Genomic DNA, 21085 nt, shown 5'->3' on the forward strand with positions numbered 1-21085 from the left:
CCCATCAATCAGCCCCCATTCTCTACTCAACAGATCTCTATCAGCTCTCTACTCTCTCTCTTCCTCTCTCTACTGTACCTGTCTCTTTCTCTCTCTCTCTCCCTCTCACTCTAGCTCTCTTTACCCACATTTATTTCTCTCCCTGTTTTTGTTCCCGAGTATATACCACTACAGACCTGTACTGTACTCTATCTGAGTGTATTGAGGGCTGCTTAGACAATAACGAGATTGCCTGATTGATTGACTGATTGTTTGATTGATGATACTCACGTGTGCAGGCCATAGTGGGTGGGTCTCTCGCAGCTCTGTAGAAAGCCTTCTCACAGTGGCAGACAGCAGCCCCCTCTCCATAGCTGAAACTTTGAGGGGGACACTTAGAACACTTGATGTTCCCCGCAAACGCCTTGTAGAAGCCTGGTCGACACGCTGCAGAGAGAGAGAGACAGAGGGATATATGGTTATATATGGCAGGATAACAGACACATGTATATGATTATATATGGCAGGATAACAGACATGTATATGATTATATATGGCAGGATAACAGACACATGTATATGGTTATATATGGCAGGATAACAGACACAGAGATATGGTTATATATGGCAGGATAACAGACACATGTATATGATTATATATGGCAGGATAACATACACAGAGATATGGTTATATATGGCAGGATAACAGACACATGTATATGGTTATATATGGCAGGATAACAGACACATGTATATGGTTATATATGGCAGGATAACAGACACATGTATATGGTTATATATGGCAGGATAACAGACACATGTATATGATTATATATGGCAGGATAACATACACAGAGATATGGTTATATATGGCAGGATAACAGACACATGTATATGGTTATATATGGCAGGATAACAGACACAGAGATATGGTTACATATGGCAGGATAACAGACACATGTATATGGTTATATATGGCAGGATAACATACACATGTATATGGTTACATATGGCAGGATAACAGACACATGTATATGGTTACATATGGCAGGATAACAGACACAGAGATATGGTTACATATGGCAGGATAACATACACAAAGATATGGTTATATATGGCAGGATAACATACACATGTATATGGTTACATATGGCAGGATAACAGACACATGTATATGGTTACATATGGCAGGATAACAGACACAGAGATATGGTTACATATGGCAGGATAACAGACACATGTATATGGTTATATATGACAGGATAACAGACACATGTATATGGTTATATATGGCAGGATAACATACACATGTATATGGTTATATATGGCAGGATAACAGACACATGTATATGGTTATATATGGCAGGATAACAGACACAGAGATATGGTTACATATGGCAGGATAACAGACACATGTATATGGTTATATATGGCAGGATAACATACACATGTATATGGTTACATATGGCAGGATAACAGACACATGTATATGGTTACATATGGCAGGATAACAGACACAGAGATATGGTTACATATGGCAGGATAACAGACACATGTATATGGTTATATATGACAGGACAACAGACACATGTATATGGTTATATATGGCAGGATAACAGACACAGAGATATGGTTACATATGGCAGGATAACAGACACATGTATATGGTTATATATGACAGGACAACAGACACATGTATATGGTTATATATGGCAGGATAACAGACACATGTATATGGTTATATATGGCAGGATAACAGACACAGAGATATGGTTACATATGGCAGGATAACAGACACAGAGATATGGTTACATATGGCAGGATAACAGACACAGAGATATGGTTATATATGGCAGGATAACAGACACATGTATATGGTTATATATGGCAGGATAACAGACACATGTATATGGTTACATATGGCAGGATAACATACACAGAGATATGGTTATATATGGCAGGATAACAGACACAGAGATATGGTTACATATGGCAGGATAACAGACACAGAGATATGGTTATATATGGCAGGATAACAGACACATGTATATGGTTATATATGACAGGACAACAGACACATGTATATGGTTATATATGACAGGACAACAGACACATGTATATGGTTACATATGGCAGGATAACAGACACATGTATATGGTTACATATGGCAGGATAACAGACACATGTATATGGTTACATGTGGCAGGATAACATACACAGAGATATGGTTATATATGGCAGGATAACAGACACATGTATATGATTACATATGGCAGGATAACATACACATGTATATGGTTATATATGGCAGGATAACAGACACAGAGATATGGTTATATATGGCAGGATAACAGACACATGTATATGGTTATATATGACAGGACAACAGACACATGTATATGGTTACATATGACAGGACAACAGACACATGTATATGGTTACATATGGCAGGATAACAGACACATGTATATGGTTATATATGACAGGACAACAGACACATGTATATGGTTACATATGGCAGGATAACAGACACATGTATATGGTTATATATGACAGGACAACAGACACATGTATATGGTTATATATGACAGGACAACAGACACATGTATATGGTTACATATGGCAGGATAACAGACACATGTATATGGTTATATATGGCAGGATAACATACACAGAGATATGGTTATATATGACAGGATAACAGACACATGTATATGATTACATATGGCAGGATAACATACACAGAGATATGGTTACATATGGCAGGATAACAGACACAGAGATATGGTTACATATGGCAGGATAACAGACACAGAGATATGGTTATATATGGCAGGATAACAGACACAGAGATATGGTTATATATGGCAGGATAACAGACACATGTATATGGTTATATATGGCAGGATAACAGACACATGTATATGGTTATATATGGCAGGATAACATACACAGAGATATGGTTATATATGGCAGGATAACAGACACATGTATATGATTATATATGGCAGGATAACATACACAGAGATATGGTTATATATGGCAGGATAACAGACACATGTATATGATTATATATGGCAGGATAACATACACAGAGATATGGTTATATATGGCAGGATAACAGACACATGTATATGATTATATATGGCAGGACAACAGACATATGTATATGGTTATATATGGCAGGATAACATACACAGAGATATGGTTATATATGGCAGGATAACAGACACATGTATATGGTTACATATGGCAGGATAACAGACACAGAGATATGGTTATATATGACAGGATAACAGACACATGTATATGGTTACATATGGCAGGATAACAGACACATGTATATGGTTACATATGGCAGGATAACAGACACATGTATATGGTTACATATGGCAGGATAACAGACACATGTATATGGTTATATATGGCAGGATAACAGACACATGTATATGGTTATATATGGCAGGATAACAGACACATGTATATGATTATATATGGCAGGATAACAGACACATGTATATGATTATATATGGCAGGACAACAGACACATGTATATGGTTATATATGACAGGACAACAGACACATGTATATGGTTACATATGGCAGGATAACAGACACATGTATATGATTATATATGGCAGGATAACAGACACATGTATATGGTTACATATGGCAGGATAACAGACACATGTATATGGTTATATATGGCAGGATAACAGACACATGTATATGGTTATATATGGCAGGATAACAGACACATGTATATGATTATATATGGCAGGATAACATACACAGAGATATGGTTATATATGGCAGGATAACAGACACATGTATATGGTTATATATGGCAGGATAACAGACACATGTATATGGTTATATATGGCAGGATAACAGACACATGTATATGATTATATATGGCAGGATAACATACACAGAGATATGGTTATATATGGCAGGATAACAGACACATGTATATGGTTATATATGGCAGGATAACAGAAACAGAGATATGGTTACATATGGCAGGATAACAGACACAGAGATATGGTTATATATGGCAGGATAACAGACACAGAGATATGGTTATATATGGCAGGACAACAGACACATGTATATGGTTACATATGGCAGGATAACAGACACATGTATATGGTTACATATGGCAGGATAACAGACACATGTATATGGTTACATATGGCAGGATAACATACACAGAGATATGGTTATATATGGCAGGATAACAGACACATGTATATGATTACATATGGCAGGATAACATACACATGTATATGGTTATATATGGCAGGATAACAGACACAGAGATATGGTTATATATGGCAGGATAACAGACACATGTATATGGTTATATATGACAGGACAACAGACACATGTATATGGTTACATATGACAGGACAACAGACACATGTATATGGTTACATATGGCAGGATAACAGACACATGTATATGGTTATATATGACAGGACAACAGACACATGTATATGGTTACATATGGCAGGATAACAGACACATGTATATGGTTATATATGACAGGACAACAGACACATGTATATGGTTATATATGACAGGACAACAGACACATGTATATGGTTACATATGGCAGGATAACAGACACATGTATATGGTTATATATGGCAGGATAACATACACAGAGATATGGTTATATATGACAGGATAACAGACACATGTATATGATTACATATGGCAGGATAACATACACAGAGATATGGTTACATATGGCAGGATAACAGACACAGAGATATGGTTACATATGGCAGGATAACAGACACAGAGATATGGTTATATATGGCAGGATAACAGACACAGAGATATGGTTATATATGGCAGGATAACAGACACATGTATATGGTTATATATGGCAGGATAACAGACACATGTATATGGTTATATATGGCAGGATAACATACACAGAGATATGGTTATATATGGCAGGATAACAGACACATGTATATGATTATATATGGCAGGATAACATACACAGAGATATGGTTATATATGGCAGGATAACAGACACATGTATATGATTATATATGGCAGGATAACATACACAGAGATATGGTTATATATGGCAGGATAACAGACACATGTATATGATTATATATGGCAGGACAACAGACATATGTATATGGTTATATATGGCAGGATAACATACACAGAGATATGGTTATATATGGCAGGATAACAGACACATGTATATGGTTACATATGGCAGGATAACAGACACAGAGATATGGTTATATATGACAGGATAACAGACACATGTATATGGTTACATATGGCAGGATAACAGACACATGTATATGGTTACATATGGCAGGATAACAGACACATGTATATGGTTACATATGGCAGGATAACAGACACATGTATATGGTTATATATGGCAGGATAACAGACACATGTATATGGTTATATATGGCAGGATAACAGACACATGTATATGATTATATATGGCAGGATAACAGACACATGTATATGATTATATATGGCAGGACAACAGACACATGTATATGGTTATATATGACAGGACAACAGACACATGTATATGGTTACATATGGCAGGATAACAGACACATGTATATGATTATATATGGCAGGATAACAGACACATGTATATGGTTACATATGGCAGGATAACAGACACATGTATATGGTTATATATGGCAGGATAACAGACACATGTATATGGTTATATATGGCAGGATAACAGACACATGTATATGATTATATATGGCAGGATAACATACACAGAGATATGGTTATATATGGCAGGATAACAGACACATGTATATGGTTATATATGGCAGGATAACAGACACATGTATATGGTTATATATGGCAGGATAACAGACACATGTATATGATTATATATGGCAGGATAACATACACAGAGATATGGTTATATATGGCAGGATAACAGACACATGTATATGGTTATATATGGCAGGATAACAGAAACAGAGATATGGTTACATATGGCAGGATAACAGACACAGAGATATGGTTATATATGGCAGGATAACAGACACAGAGATATGGTTATATATGGCAGGATAACAGACACATGTATATGATTATATATGGCAGGATAACAGACACATGTATATGGTTATATATGGCAGGATAACAGACACATGTATATGATTATATATGGCAGGATAACATACACAGAGATATGGTTACATATGGCAGGATAACATACACAGAGATATGGTTACATATGGCAGGATAACATACACAGAGATATGGTTATATATGGCAGGATAACAGACACATGTATATGATTATATATGACAGGATAACAGACACATGTATATGGTTATATATGGCAGGATAACAGACACATGTATATGATTATATATGGCAGGATAACAGACACATGTATATGGTTATATATGGCAGGATAACATACACATGTATATGGTTATATATGGCAGGACAACAGACACAGAGATATGGTTATATATGGCAGGATAACAGACACAGAGATATGGTTATATATGGCAGGATAACAGACACATGTATATGGTTACATATGGCAGGATAACAGACACATGTATATGATTATATATGGCAGGATAACAGACACATGTATATGGTTATATATGACAGGACAACAGACACATGTATATGGTTATATATGACAGGATAACATACACATGTATATGATTATATATGGCAGGATAACAGACACATGTATATGGTTATATATGGCAGGATAACAGACACAGAGATATGGTTATATATGGCAGGATAACATACACATGTATATGGTTATATATGGCAGGATAACAGACACATGTATATGGTTATATATGGCAGGATAACAGACACATGTATATGGTTATATATGGCAGGATAACAGACACATGTATATGGTTATATATGACAGGATAACATACACATGTATATGATTATATATGGCAGGATAACAGACACATGTATATGGTTATATATGGCAGGATAACAGACACAGAGATATGGTTATATATGACAGGATAACAGACACATGTATATGGTTATATATGGCAGGATAACAGACACAGAGATATGGTTATATATGACAGGATAACATACACAGAGATATGGTTATATATGACAGGATAACAGACACATGTATATGGTTATATATGGCAGGATAACAGACACAGAGATATGGTTATATATGACAGGATAACATACACATGTATATGATTATATATGGCAGGATAACATACACATGTATATGGTTATATATGGCAGGATAACAGACACATGTATATGATTATATATGGCAGGATAACAGACACAGAGATATGGTTATATATGACAGGATAACAGACACATGTATATGGTTATATATGGCAGGATAACAGACACAGAGATATGGTTATATATGACAGGATAACATACACATGTATATGATTATATATGGCAGGATAACATACACATGTATATGGTTATATATGGCAGGATAACAGACACATGTATATGATTATATATGGCAGGATAACAGACACAGAGATATGGTTACATATGGCAGGATAACAGACACATGTGTATGATTATATATGGCAGGACAACAGACACATGTATATGGTTACATATGGCAGGATAACAGACACATGTATATGGTTATATATGGCAGGATAACAGACACATGTATATGGTTATATATGACAGGATAACATACACATGTATATGATTATATATGGCAGGATAACAGACACATGTATATGGTTATATATGGCAGGATAACATACACAGAGATATGGTTACATATGGCAGGATAACATACACAGAGATATGGTTATATATGGCAGGATAACAGACACATGTATATGGTTATATATGGCAGGATAACAGACACAGAGATATGGTTACATATGGCAGGATAACAGACACAGAGATATGGTTATATATGGCAGGATAACAGACACAGAGATATGGTTATATATGGCAGGATAACAGACACATGTATATGGTTATATATGGCAGGATAACAGACACAGAGATATGGTTACATATGGCAGGATAACAGACACATGTATATGATTATATATGGCAGGATAACATACACATGTATATGATTATATATGGCAGGATAACAGACACATGTATATGGTTACATATGGCAGGATAACAGACACATGTATATGGTTACATATGGCAGGATAACAGACACATGTATATGGTTACATATGGCAGGATAACAGACACATGTATATGGTTACATATGGCAGGATAACAGACACATGTATATGGTTATATATGGCAGGATAACAGACACATGTATATGGTTATATATGACAGGATAACAGACACAGAGATATGGTTATATATGGCAGGATAACAGACACATGTATATGGTTACATATGGCAGGATAACAGACACATGTATATGATTATATATGACAGGATAACAGACACAGAGATATGGTTATATATGGCAGGATAACAGACACATGTATATGGTTACATATGGCAGGATAACAGACACATGTATATGGTTACATATGGCAGGATAACAGACACATGTATATGGTTATATATGACAGGATAACAGACACAGAGATATGGTTATATATGGCAGGATAACAGACACATGTATATGGTTACATATGGCAGGATAACATACACATGTATATGGTTACATATGGCAGGATAACAGACACAGAGATATGGTTATATATGGCAGGATAACAGACACATGTATATGGTTATATATGGCAGGATAACAGACAATGACAGCTCCTCCCACTAAATCTAGTTTAAAATTGTGCTTTAACATCAGCAAATGGACAAAAGAGAAAGCGAGATGGTATCAAATGGACTATTAGACACAGTGAAAGGACAATGGCTTAGACTGCAAATACAATCTGTTGACCTTATGATATTAATCTCTACTGATTTATATCCAGAACGATGAGGAAAATGAACTATATTGAAAGCAGTTAAGAGAAAAAAACTCCCTCTATTCTCCTCTTCCTTTCTTCTCCTAAACTCCCTTGCTCTCCATCTCTCGCTCCCTCCCCCTTCTCGCTCCCTCTCTCCCTCTCCCTGCAGTCTGCTCCTAAAGCCTGTCTGCCTCAGGGACAAATGGCCTTTCAAATCCCTCTCAGCCTTTAACCGATGGTACCACACACACGCACGCACACACACACACACACACACACACACACACACACACACACACACACACACACACACACACACACACACACACACACACACACACACACACGCATGAATGCACACAACCACACACACCAGGGTTTCCGTTAGCCGGTAATAGCCGGCTTTTGGCCTATAAAAAAATTGAAAAGCTGATAAATAAAATTGGCGCCGGCCAATTGTCCCGGAGGAGAAAAAAAAATCCCACTGCGAAATAATGCTTTTTAGCCTATTCATTGATGGAAATACCAGTCGAAGGAAATACGTCTGACTGGTCATGCTTATCGGTCTGTAGGTTCATTTAATTACATTTGTGTTTGTGTGTACAGTATATTGGTTATGCATCTTATTTATCACATGCCTACAGCATACAGATACAGAGCCTTTGAGCAGAAAACCTGTCAGACAGCCGAGAGCTGCTGCTGCAGCATATCAAACAGCAAGGGAAGGCTTCATCAGCGTGCCACACTGTGCAATGAGCTGGAGGCAGTAGGCTATGCATTTTCAAAACATACACGTACTTGTTTGAAAGCTGAAGGTTTTAATACATATTATGAGACATGTCTTACCTTGCTTCAAAGCAGCCTATTACATCTCCTCTCTTCCTACACTTCCTACGGATATTTTCATCTCTGTCACATGAAAAGCTCGCATGTGCGAGCGTTTTGACAAGGGTGTTTTCTCGCTAATTGCATTATGGAACGAACATTGGCACCTAGCCTACTGCCTTGTGAACATTGCTGCGCTTATAATGTGAAGAAATAATAGTTACTCAACATTTTAAACGAAACCTTCTGATCTGTTCCATCAGCCTTATTGCTTTTTACCGTTTCTTGATGTAACCTCGGCCTGCGGGTTGAATGAAATCGGGATCTATCTTCCTACAACTGTCCCGGAATCTGTTTGGAATAGGCTATTTCTTTCTCGACAAGCTGACCAATAGAATAGGTACGTTTTTCTACTATTTCTACTATTCTACTATGGGTGATAGTAGATTGACATAGGCTAGTGATTTTGCTGTTCGTTACTTGTCAGATTTGATGAGGAAAAGGAAATGTGGACAATGATTCTAACAAGTTCAAAGTGCACATCAGAATTGGGTAAGAAGGACTGCACATCGTTGCATATTGGACTTGCATGTTTTGTTCATATTAATTACCATAATCTAAATATGATTTCTGTCATTCTGAGCCCCGTGGGTGGACTCCTTAATCAGGTTACCCACCCAATGCATATGGGTCGGGCAGATTTCTCAAAAGTCCGGTAAATTAAAATGTTGTCGGTCAAATGTATGCCAACACATTTTCCTGACGGAAACCTTGACACACACTCCATCCTCAGAGGAGAATTCCACTTCTGGGGCTCATCGATTTAACAAGGTAACACTGAGCCTTCTGAGGGCTTCACCTTGAAGCACTGAGAGTCTTGAGTTGTAGATGGAGTCTCTCCATTTCTCCCTGATAAATGAACCTAGAGGAGAGCAAGAAGCCCTGAAACAACACCCACTTAGATCAAATGTGAGCAATTAGGACAGGACAATGACACACACACACACACACACACACACACACACACACACACACACACACACACACACACACACACACACTGCAGAACCCCTCCCGTCAACACACACAAAGCTGCAGTATCAATATGATGAGTGATATCCTCTACAGTGGCCCAAGGTTGCCTGTGCCATTAACCTCTGGTACAGTACGTGGCTTTATACATGGCCTTGATTCACACACTACAACTCACTTATTCCCTTAGCAGTTTTAAACTGTCAAACTAATGATGCTGCTGTCTGACCACACACAGCTGAGGGATGAGACACACATGCATACACACATGAACACACACATGAACACACACACACACACACACACACACACACACACCAAAACCTCCTGCTAAAATGGACTCGCCAATTAAACAACGGTAAAAAACAACAACAATGCAAGAACTAAAACCTTGCAGCCGGCTTCAATAGAATGTGATCTCTGGAATTGAAACAACGGCCAAATTCATACAAGAGGGATTTGATTAACTGCCTAATCATTTGATACCTTTGTGAATTACGTGTACATTCTAACATGACTGTGGTGAGTTTTGAGACAGGGTTTGCCCTGTGTAAATAGGACCAATACAATACATCTATCAGCATAAAGTAATAGCTGCAAGTTAACATGTATTAATAATGTTTCTTCCAACATGACAAGATGACTTCCTTGGCTGTGCTGTTGTTTATATTAGACCAGAACGTAAAACAAAACACTGTATCAACCCTGATTCTGAGAGGGAGAGAGAGAGAGAGAGTGATGCTAGAGGTAGAGAACCAGAGAGAGTGTTTCTGCGTGCATGGTTTGTGTGTGCTGGACAGTGCTGGTCAGAGAGGGGGAGCATTCTACATACAGATCATACCCTAACCTGGGGGCCTGGGGGGGATGGGCTGAATTTAGGTCTGCCTCCCAAGGTTAACGAGTTCTGGAAGTCATCCACCACACAACCCCAGATACACCTACAGAAACTCTGAAGCTGGGCTCTGGGCCCTGAGACACAGACAGCAGCTTGGACGGACTGACCGGGTCCTTCACCCACTGGACTAAAACTGTCCAGGAGAAGAGAGGAGCAGAGCACCATGAGAGCTCAGGCATAGCCCAGAACAGATGTGTAGGGAGTGTGAGTGTATATTTGTGTGTGTGTGTAAGTGTGTGTATCTTTGTGCTCTCAGCTCGGTGGGCGATGGATCTCTCGTGGACTTCTCGTGGCGGCGAAGAGCAGCGATTCCAAGAGAAGCACAATTCTGCAGCATTTACTAGCAGAACCACATCAACAAATGTTGCAGAATAGTTCAGCTCTTGAAATCAAAGAAAGCGTGAGGCGAAGCAGGCAGGGGATGAGATATCGTGGAGGTGGGATGTATCTGGATAGCATTATGTGTGTGTGTGGGTGTCTGTGTGTAACGTGGTAAGGATGAGATATTGTGGAGCTGAGATGTGGTACTGTTGGATATGGAGAATGAGCTTTTTTTCAATCCTGTTCCACAAAAAGCGGTTATCTCCTCTCCCTGATGAAAAACTCTTCCTCCATATTGCCTTTCTCTGGGCTAAGAGTAAACACCACTAGTCTCACTATCTGTGTTTAGCTGTGTGTATACATGCCATTCATATTACTACTACACTGCCATCCCGTTTCCCATCCACTCTATGTAGATTAGATCATCTATCATCCCCATAGACTAAATGTAGCCTACAAAATGCAGTTATACAGTATATAGATGCAGTTAGGTGTTATAGGATAATATTGACTATATAGTGTCATTTGACTTGTTTGACATAGAGGAGCTATCTGATTAAGTTACGGCACTAACATTACAATAACAACAACAAGACAAGTCAGACACTTTCCCCACATACATGTAAGGTTACCTATAGTGGCGGTAGGTAGCCTGGCGGGTAGGAGCATTGGGCCCGCAACCGAAAGGCTTCTGGAACGAATCCCCAAGCTGACAAGGTAAAAATCTGTTGTTCTGCCCATAAGCAAGGCACTGTTCCCCAGGCGCTAATGACGTGGATGTTGATTTCAGGCAGCCCCCCCAGCACCTCCCTGATTCAGAGGGGTTGGGTTAAATGCGAAGACACATTTCAGTTAAATGCATTCAGTTGTACAACTGAACTAGGTATCCCTCTTTCCCCATCCAGGTCCGGAAGAAGGGTAGAAGGGAGTGACATCTCTCCTAGAATAAGATGCAGCCATGGGACATGTTCTACCCTGTGACATTACAAACATCCACTCTAGCAACACCAGAGTTCCTCACCTTACTAAATGTTATTTATCTCTGCTAAGGGATCTATCTCTCAGATACTATTAAACAATGACACACGTCTAGAGTGAAGCTGTGATCATTGATCCTCATTAAGATAGCAAAAGGGTTCATCTGTGTTATAGTGAGCGAGAGAGCGTAATATTTACTGTTAATTCTAATTGTTTATTTCACTTTTGTTTATTACTTCACTTACTTTGGCAAATGTATAATTTTAAAAAAAATGAAACTTATTTAACTAGGAGTGACAGTTAAGAACAAATTCTTATTTACAATGACGGCCTACCGGGGAACTGTGTTCCTGCCTTGTTTAGGGGTAGAACGACAGATTTACATCGTCAGCTCGGCGATTCGATCAAGCAACCTTTCAGTTATTGGCCCAGCGCTCTAACCACTAGGCTACCTGCCGCCCCAATGTTAACATATGTTTCCCATGCCAATAATGCCCTTGAATTGAATCAAATTGAGAGATGTCAGCTTTGATTATGAGGCTGAGTCCTCCTCCTCTTTCTCCCCCCCCCTCTCTCTCCCTTCTTCACACTCCTCTGCTCTTCGTCTGTTGTGTTTACATCTTGACATTTGAGAGATCACTCTCTGAGCCGTGTTTTTCTCCCCCGAGCCTCCCTCTTCACCTTGATGTTCCTTATCTAATCTCAGCTATTACAACCCAGATCTCAATCTCTACATGGCATTTAGCATCCACATGAACTGTTTACTGTGTTTGTTGTGTGTGTGTGTGTGTGTGTGTGTGTGTGTGTGTGTGTGTGTGTGTGTGTGTGTGTGTGTGTGTGTGTGTGTGTGTGTGTGCGTGTGTGCGTGTGTGTGTGTGTGTGTGTGTGTGTGTGTGTGTGTGTGTGTGTGTGTGTGTGTGTGTGTGTGTGTGTGTGTGTGTGTGCACGTGTCTGTGTGTAAGAGATTGAGTGAGACAGTGTGTTTCTGTTCCCAATGTTATTAGTCATATGTAAGGGATATGCATGGTATAATCATCCAACAAAGAACTTACTTGCAGGTTAATTCTCGGCAATGCAACAACAATAATGAATAATCAAATCTAATAATACGAACATAAAGTAAGTAGCTCAGTAGAATATAATTCATATTTTAGCATAAGTATAATACAGGAAGACAGTTTATAGTCCTGTGTATTGGGATAGAGGGGGATGGGGGCAGTGTATAAACTGAGCAGTATAATAAGAGTCTGGTAGTAGCAGTTGTGATGTGTGTGTAGCATGAATGTACTGTATATGTGTGCGTCTGTATGTCTGTGTGGGTGTGTGCATGAGTGAGTGCATGTATGCTAACGTGTGGAGAATCAGAGCAAGTGGTCAGTCCAGTTTAAGTGTTCAGCAGTCTGATGGCTTGGAGATAGAAACGGTCTCTAAGCCTGTTGGTATCAGACCTCATGCCCGACGGTAAGGGAGAAAACAGTGGCTGGGGTGTGTGGGGTCCTTGATGATGCTGCGTGCCTTTCTCAGGCACCGTTTCGAGGAGATGTCCTGGAGGGTTGGGAGCTGGAGGGTCTTGCGGTCGTGGACGAAGCCAATACCAGGCGTGATGCAACTGGCCGGGACGCTCTCGATGGTGTATTGGTAGCATTTGAAGAGGACCCGGGGCGGCATGCTGAATTTCTTCAGCCGCCTTAGGAAGTTGAGATGCTGTTGTACCATCTTGACAAGAGTGATGGTGTTGTTGGTACATGACAAGTCCTCAGTGATTTGTATTTGTATTTACTATGGACCCCCATTAGCTGCTGCCAAGGCTGACAAATGTTTTTATTCATGTAGGTTACACTGTTCCAAAAAAATGTATCCTGTTGTCCCACATTTGGGTATTTTAAATGTGGTCATCCTACCTGAACCAGGTTGCAGGCACTGGTTAATGTTTGAAGCTTTTTCTTGAATGGACAGCTTGATGAAAGCCTAAGTCTATATTTAGGTCACCCAGAAAATATACCTCTCTGTTGATATCACATACATTGTCAAGCATTTCACACTTATTATCCAGATACTGACTGTTAGTACTTGGTTTATAGTAACGTCCCACAATAATGGGCTTCAGGTGAGGCAGGTGAACCTGTAGCCATATTACTTCAACAGCATTTGACATGAGATCCTTAGGAATGATTACAGGAATGTGGTTCTGAATATAAACAGCAACAACACACCCACCACCCCATTGGCATTCCTGTCTCTTCTGAAGAGGTTGTAAACATGTATCGGTACTAGAGGTCGACCGATTAATCGGAATGGCCAATTAATTAGGGCCGATTTCAAGTTTTCATAACAATCGGAAATCTGTATTTTTGGACACCGATTTGGACTATTTCTTTTCTTTATTTAATCTTTATTTAACTAGGCAAGTCAGTTAAGTAAGAACACATTCTTATTTTCAATGACGGCCTAGGAACGGTGGGTTAACTGCCTTGTTCAGGGGCAGAACGACAGATTTTTACCTTGTCAGCTCCGGGATTCAATCTTGCAACCTTACAGATAACTAGTCCAACGCTCTAACCACCTGCCTCTCACTGCACTCCACGAGGAGCCTGCCTGTTACACGAATGTAGTAAGAAGCCAAGGTAATTTGCTAGCTACCATTAAACTTATCTTATAAAAAACAATCAATGACTCAATCAATCATAATCACTAGTTAACTACACATGGTTGATGATATTACTAGTTTATCTAGCTTGTCCTGTGTTGCATATAATCGATACGGTGTGCATTCGCGAAAAAGGACTGTTGTTGCGCCAACGTGTACCTGACCATAAACTTGCCTTTCTTAAAATCAATACACAAGAAAATATTTTTAAACCTGCATATTTAGTTAATGTTGCTTGCTAACATTTCTTTTAACTAGGGAAATTGTGTCACTTCTCTTGCAACAGAGTCAGGGTATACGCAGCAGTTTGGGCCGCCTGGTTCGTTGTGAACTGTGTGAAGACTATTTCTTCATAACAAAGACAGCCAACTTCTCCAAATGGGGGATAATTTAACAAAAAAGAGCATTTGCAAAAAAAGCACAATTGTTGCACGACTGTACCTACCCATAAACGTCAATGCCTTTCTTAAAATCAATACACAGAAGTATATATTTTTAAACCTGAATATTTAGCTAAAAGAAATCCAGGTTAGCAGGCAATATTAACCAGGTGAAATTGTGTCACTTCTCTTGCGTTCATTGCACGCAGAGTCAGGGTATATGCAACAGTTTGGGAAGCCTGGCTCGTTGCAAACTAATTTGCCAGAATTATGACATAACATTGAAGGTTGTAAAATGTAACAGCAATATTTAGACTTATGGATGCCACCCGTTAGATAAAATGCGTAACGGTTCCGTATTTCACTGAAATAATAAACGTTTTGTTTTCGAAATGATAGTTTCCGGATTCGACCATATTAATGACCAAAGGCTCCTATTTCTGTGTGTTATTATGTTATAATTAAGTCTATGATTTGATATTTGATAGAGCAGTCTGACTGAGCGATGGTAGGCAGCAGCAGGCTCGTAAGCATTCATTCAAACAAAACATTAGTGCGTTTTGAAAGCAGCTCTTCGCAATGCTTCAAGCATATCAACTCCCGAGATTAGGCTCGTGTAACCAATGTGAAATGGCTAGCTAGTTAGCGGGGTGCACGCTAATAGCGTTTCAAACGTCACTCGCTCTGAGTAGTTGTTCCCCTTGCTCTGCCACGGATTTTGTGGAGCGATGGGTAACGATGCTTCGAGGGTGGCTGTTGTCGATGTGTTCCTGGTTCGAGCCCAGTTATGGGCGAGGAGAGGGACAGAAGCTATACTGTAACACTGGCAATACTAAAGCGCCTATAAGAACATCCAATAGTCAAAGTATATGAAATAAAAATGGTATAGAGAGAAATAGTCCTATAAATACTATATTAACTACAACCTTAAACCTCTTACCTTGGAATATTGATGTTAAAAGGAACCACCAGCTTTCATATGTTCTCATGTTCTGAGCAAGGAACTTAAGCGTTAGCTTTTTTACATGACACATATTGCACTTTTACTTTCTTCTCCAACACTTTGTTTTTGCATTATTTAAACCAAATTGAACATGTTTCATTATTTATTTGAGGCTAAATTGATTTTCATTGATGTATTATATTAAGTTAAAATAAGTGTTCATTTCAGTATTGTTGTAATTGTCATTATTACAAATACATTAAAAAAAATTGGCCGATTAATCGGTATCGGCGGTTTTTGGTCCTCCAATAATCGGTATCGGCGTTGAAAAAAAATCATAATCGGTCAACCTCTAATTGGTACAGTACCACTGTATCATCAAAGGCACAGTTGAAGTCAGATGTTTACATACACCTTAGCCAAATACATTTAAACTCAGTTTCAGAATACCTGACATTTAATCCTAGTAAAAATGACCTGTCTTAGGTCAGTTAGGATCACCACTTTATTTTAAGAATGTGAAATGTCAGAATAATAGTAGAGAGAAGGATCTATTTCAGCTTTTATTTCTTTCATCACATTCCCAGTGGGTCAAAAGTTTACAAACACTCAATTAGTATTTGGTAGCATTGCCTTTAAATTGTTTAACTTGGGTCAAACGCTTCTGGTAGCCTTCCACAAGATTCCCACAATAACTTGGGTGAATTTTGGCCCATTCCTCCTGACAAAGCTGATGTAACTGAGTTAGGTTTGTAGGCCTCCTTGCTCGCACATGCTTTTTCAGTTCTGCCCACACATTTTCTATAGGATTGAGATCAGTGCTTTGTGATTGCCACTCCAATACCTCGACTTTGTTGTCCTTAAGCCATGTTGCCACAACTTTGGAAGTATGCTTGGGGTCATTGTCCATTTGGAAGACTGACTGATGTCTTGAGATGTTGCTTCAATATATGATGCCATCTATTTTGTGAAGTGCACCAGTCCCTCCTGCAGCAAAGCACCCCCACAACATGATGCTGCCACCCTGTGCTTCACGGTTGGGATGGTGCACTTCGGCTTGCAAGCATCCCCCTTTTTCCTCCAAACATAACGATGGTCATTCTGGCCAAACAGTTCTATTTTTTGTTTCATCAGATCAGAGGACATTTCTCCAGAAAGTATGATCTTTGTCCCCATGTGCAGTTGCAAACCGTTTGTGGCTTTTTTATGGCGGTTTCGGAGCAGTTGTTTCTTCCTTGCTGAGCGGCCTTTCAGGTTATGTCAATATAGGACTCGTTTTACTGTGAATATAGATACTTTTGTACCTGTTTCCTCCAGCATCTTCACAAGGTCCTTTGCTGTTGTTCAGGGATTGATTTCCACTTTCGCAACAAAGTATGTTCATCTCTAGGAGACATAACGCGTCTCCTTCCTGAGCGGTATGACGGCTGCGTGGTCCCATAGGATTTATACTTGCGTACTATTGTTTGTACAGATGAACGTGGTACCTTCAGACGTTTGGAAATTGCTCCCAAGGATGAACCAGACTTGTGGAGGTCTACAATATTTTTTCTGAGGTCTTGGCTGATTTCTTTTGATTTTCCCATGATATCAAGCAGAGGCACTGAGTTTGAAGGTAGGCCTTGAAATACATCCACAGGTAAACCTCCAATTGACTCAAATTATGTCAATTCGCCTATCAGAAGCTTCTAAAGCCATGACATAATTTTCTGCAATTTTCCAAGCTGTTTAAAGGCACAGTCAACTTAGTGCATGTAAACTTCTGACCCATTGGAATTGGGATACAGTGAATTATAAGTTAAATAATCTGTCTGTAAACAATTGTTGGAAAAATTATTTGTGTCATGCACAAAGTAGATGTCCTAACCAACTTGCCAAAACTATAGTTGGTTAACAAGACATTTGTGGAGTGAAAAAAAATAGTTTTAATGACTCCAACCTAAACTTCAGATTTCAACTGTATTATCTAACATACTGTCTAGACTGGGCACACGTGTGCATCCACGTGCACCGTCGCGCGGATGTTGATTTTGTACATCCACACCAGACACACAAGTTGAAATATCAAAACGAACTCTGAACCAACTGTAGTAATCTGGGGTCAGGTCGAAACACATTCAAAATTAATGGGCATTTAGCTAGCTAGCGAATTTGTCCTGGATTATAAACATTGGGTTGTTATTTTACCTGAAATGCACAAGGTCCTTTTTTTCTGGATCTTGGTAGAATTTCCACCTATTTTGAGTCACACAAAATCATGTGTTCTCTATCCAGACATTTAATCCACAGATAAAAGGGGAAACTAATATTTCCTAGTAATCTCTCCTCCTTCATTAGTAATGTTCTTCTTATGTGGACTTTATGTCAGTTGGCAACCAACTTTAAGGTGCATTACCACCACCAACCCGACTGGAGTGTGGACCTCAGTTCATCTTTCAATCAACCATGTGGGTCTATGGGACTGCAGGTAGCCTATTGGTTAGAGCGCTGGACTAGTAACCGAAAGGTTGCAAGGTCAAATCCCAGAGTTGGCAATGTAAACACCTGTCATTCTGCCCCTGAAACAATGCAGATAACCCACTGTTCCTAGGCAGTCATTGAAAATAAGAATTTGTTCTTAACTGACTTGCCCAGTTAAATAAAGGTAAAATAAAAAAGATGCTCCTAAAAAACAATGATGAGATGGGAGAGGCGGGACTTGCAGAGAGTCAAGTGTTAAAAATAGAAGTTAGAAGTTTTATTTTAGCGCTTGGCTACGCAGATGCTTGTTGACACGCGCAGGCAGTTTAGCTGTAGGTGTACATTTATTTTGCGCACCCAACGTGAGCGGTGTGGTCAGCATGTAAGTGAGTTTCAGAGCTTGTCAGTAGATGAATGTTATCACAATGTTATTACAAGCAAGTTATCGGTTTCATGGGCTATGTTTTGCGCTTTCTGGGATAGAATTGTTTTTATTGCTTTACTGGGAGGCTTATCAGAGGTAAACATGAGCTGCACATAGTATGTTTCCTACTAGGGCGAACCGCCTCAGTGCTAACAGTATAACTCCGGTTCATAGGTGCAGGAGTACTGCTGACAACAGCTGTATGATTGACCGAGGCATCCAGGGAAGTAAGAGGAACATAAGTGAAGTTACTTACATTGTGACTTCCAACACCCCTGGGAACAGGTACATTTGCAGCAGCACTACAACAACACAATGGTAGGGATTATCTGAACAGGGCTTGAGTCATTGATAAGTCATGGTTTCAACGCGTCCTTGAAATGCAGGGACACGATTATTTGGATGGACTGCGGAATCTTTTGCTTCCACGGCCCAGCGATGGTACGATGCCTGAAATAATCTGCCACGTTTTATTTGTCTTTCAGAGCTAGAATCAGTTCTTTAAAATCCAGTTTCAGCAGTTCCGAGCTAGCCCTCCTCATGTCATTTGACCCCACATGGACAACTACAGCGTCAGCTTCCGGCAGCTGTCTTAGAACTGTACGAAGCAGCATTGTAATGTCTTGTACTCGTGCCCCAGCATATGAAGAAGCCATCTGGTTGAATAGCAGAGTTGAGTGTATCGTCCATAAGCTATGTCCTTGTAAAAACAAAGACACATCATTCCCTGATGTCCCTCTGTAATTGAAGCATTGCTCTGTTCACAGAGTTTATTTTTCAGCGATTGGACATTAACCATCAGGATACTAGGAAGAGGAGGCCCTGTAACCTTTCCTTCCTTTTCTTCGTTGCCAGCGTTGCCTTAAGTCATCTCGGCCAGGAGCAACAGGTAAGCTCGCTGTGCTGTGCTGTGCGTGTGTGTGTGTGTGTGTGTGTGTGTGTGTGTGTGTGTGTGTGTGTGTGTGTGTGTATTGGGGGTAAGCTGGCTGTAGCCACTGTAGCTTAGCCTTGCAGGATATGTCACCTTGTCTGAGACCTGATGTTACTGACACACCTGAGGCTCTTTCAAAAGCCCAGTTTGGAGAGAGTGATCAGAGATAGGGAGATAGGGAAGGAGATACAGTGGGGCAAAAAAGTATTTAGTCAGCCACCAATTGTGCAAGTTCTCCCACTTAAAAAGATGAAAGAGGTCTGTAATTTTCATCATAGGTACACTTCAACTATGACAGACAAAATGATAATTTTTTTTCCAGAAAATCACATTGTAGGATTTTTTTCTGAATTTAT

At 39.4% G+C, this 21085-nt stretch overlaps 1 protein-coding gene across 1 annotated transcript in view; it reads right to left on the reverse strand.

The window, feature by feature from the left end:
- LOC110520380 (ephrin type-A receptor 6) overlaps nt 1–21085 on the reverse strand; it is a 262278-nt gene that overhangs the window by 82185 nt on the left and 159008 nt on the right. The window contains exon 6 of the mRNA XM_036974914.1: nt 271–426. Coding sequence (XP_036830809.1) covers nt 271–426 — 156 coding nt within the window. The remainder of the gene's footprint in view (nt 1–270; nt 427–21085) is intronic.

Source organism: Oncorhynchus mykiss, chromosome 3 (genome assembly GCF_013265735.2).
Source record: "Oncorhynchus mykiss isolate Arlee chromosome 3, USDA_OmykA_1.1, whole genome shotgun sequence".
NCBI lineage: Eukaryota > Metazoa > Chordata > Actinopteri > Salmoniformes > Salmonidae > Oncorhynchus > Oncorhynchus mykiss.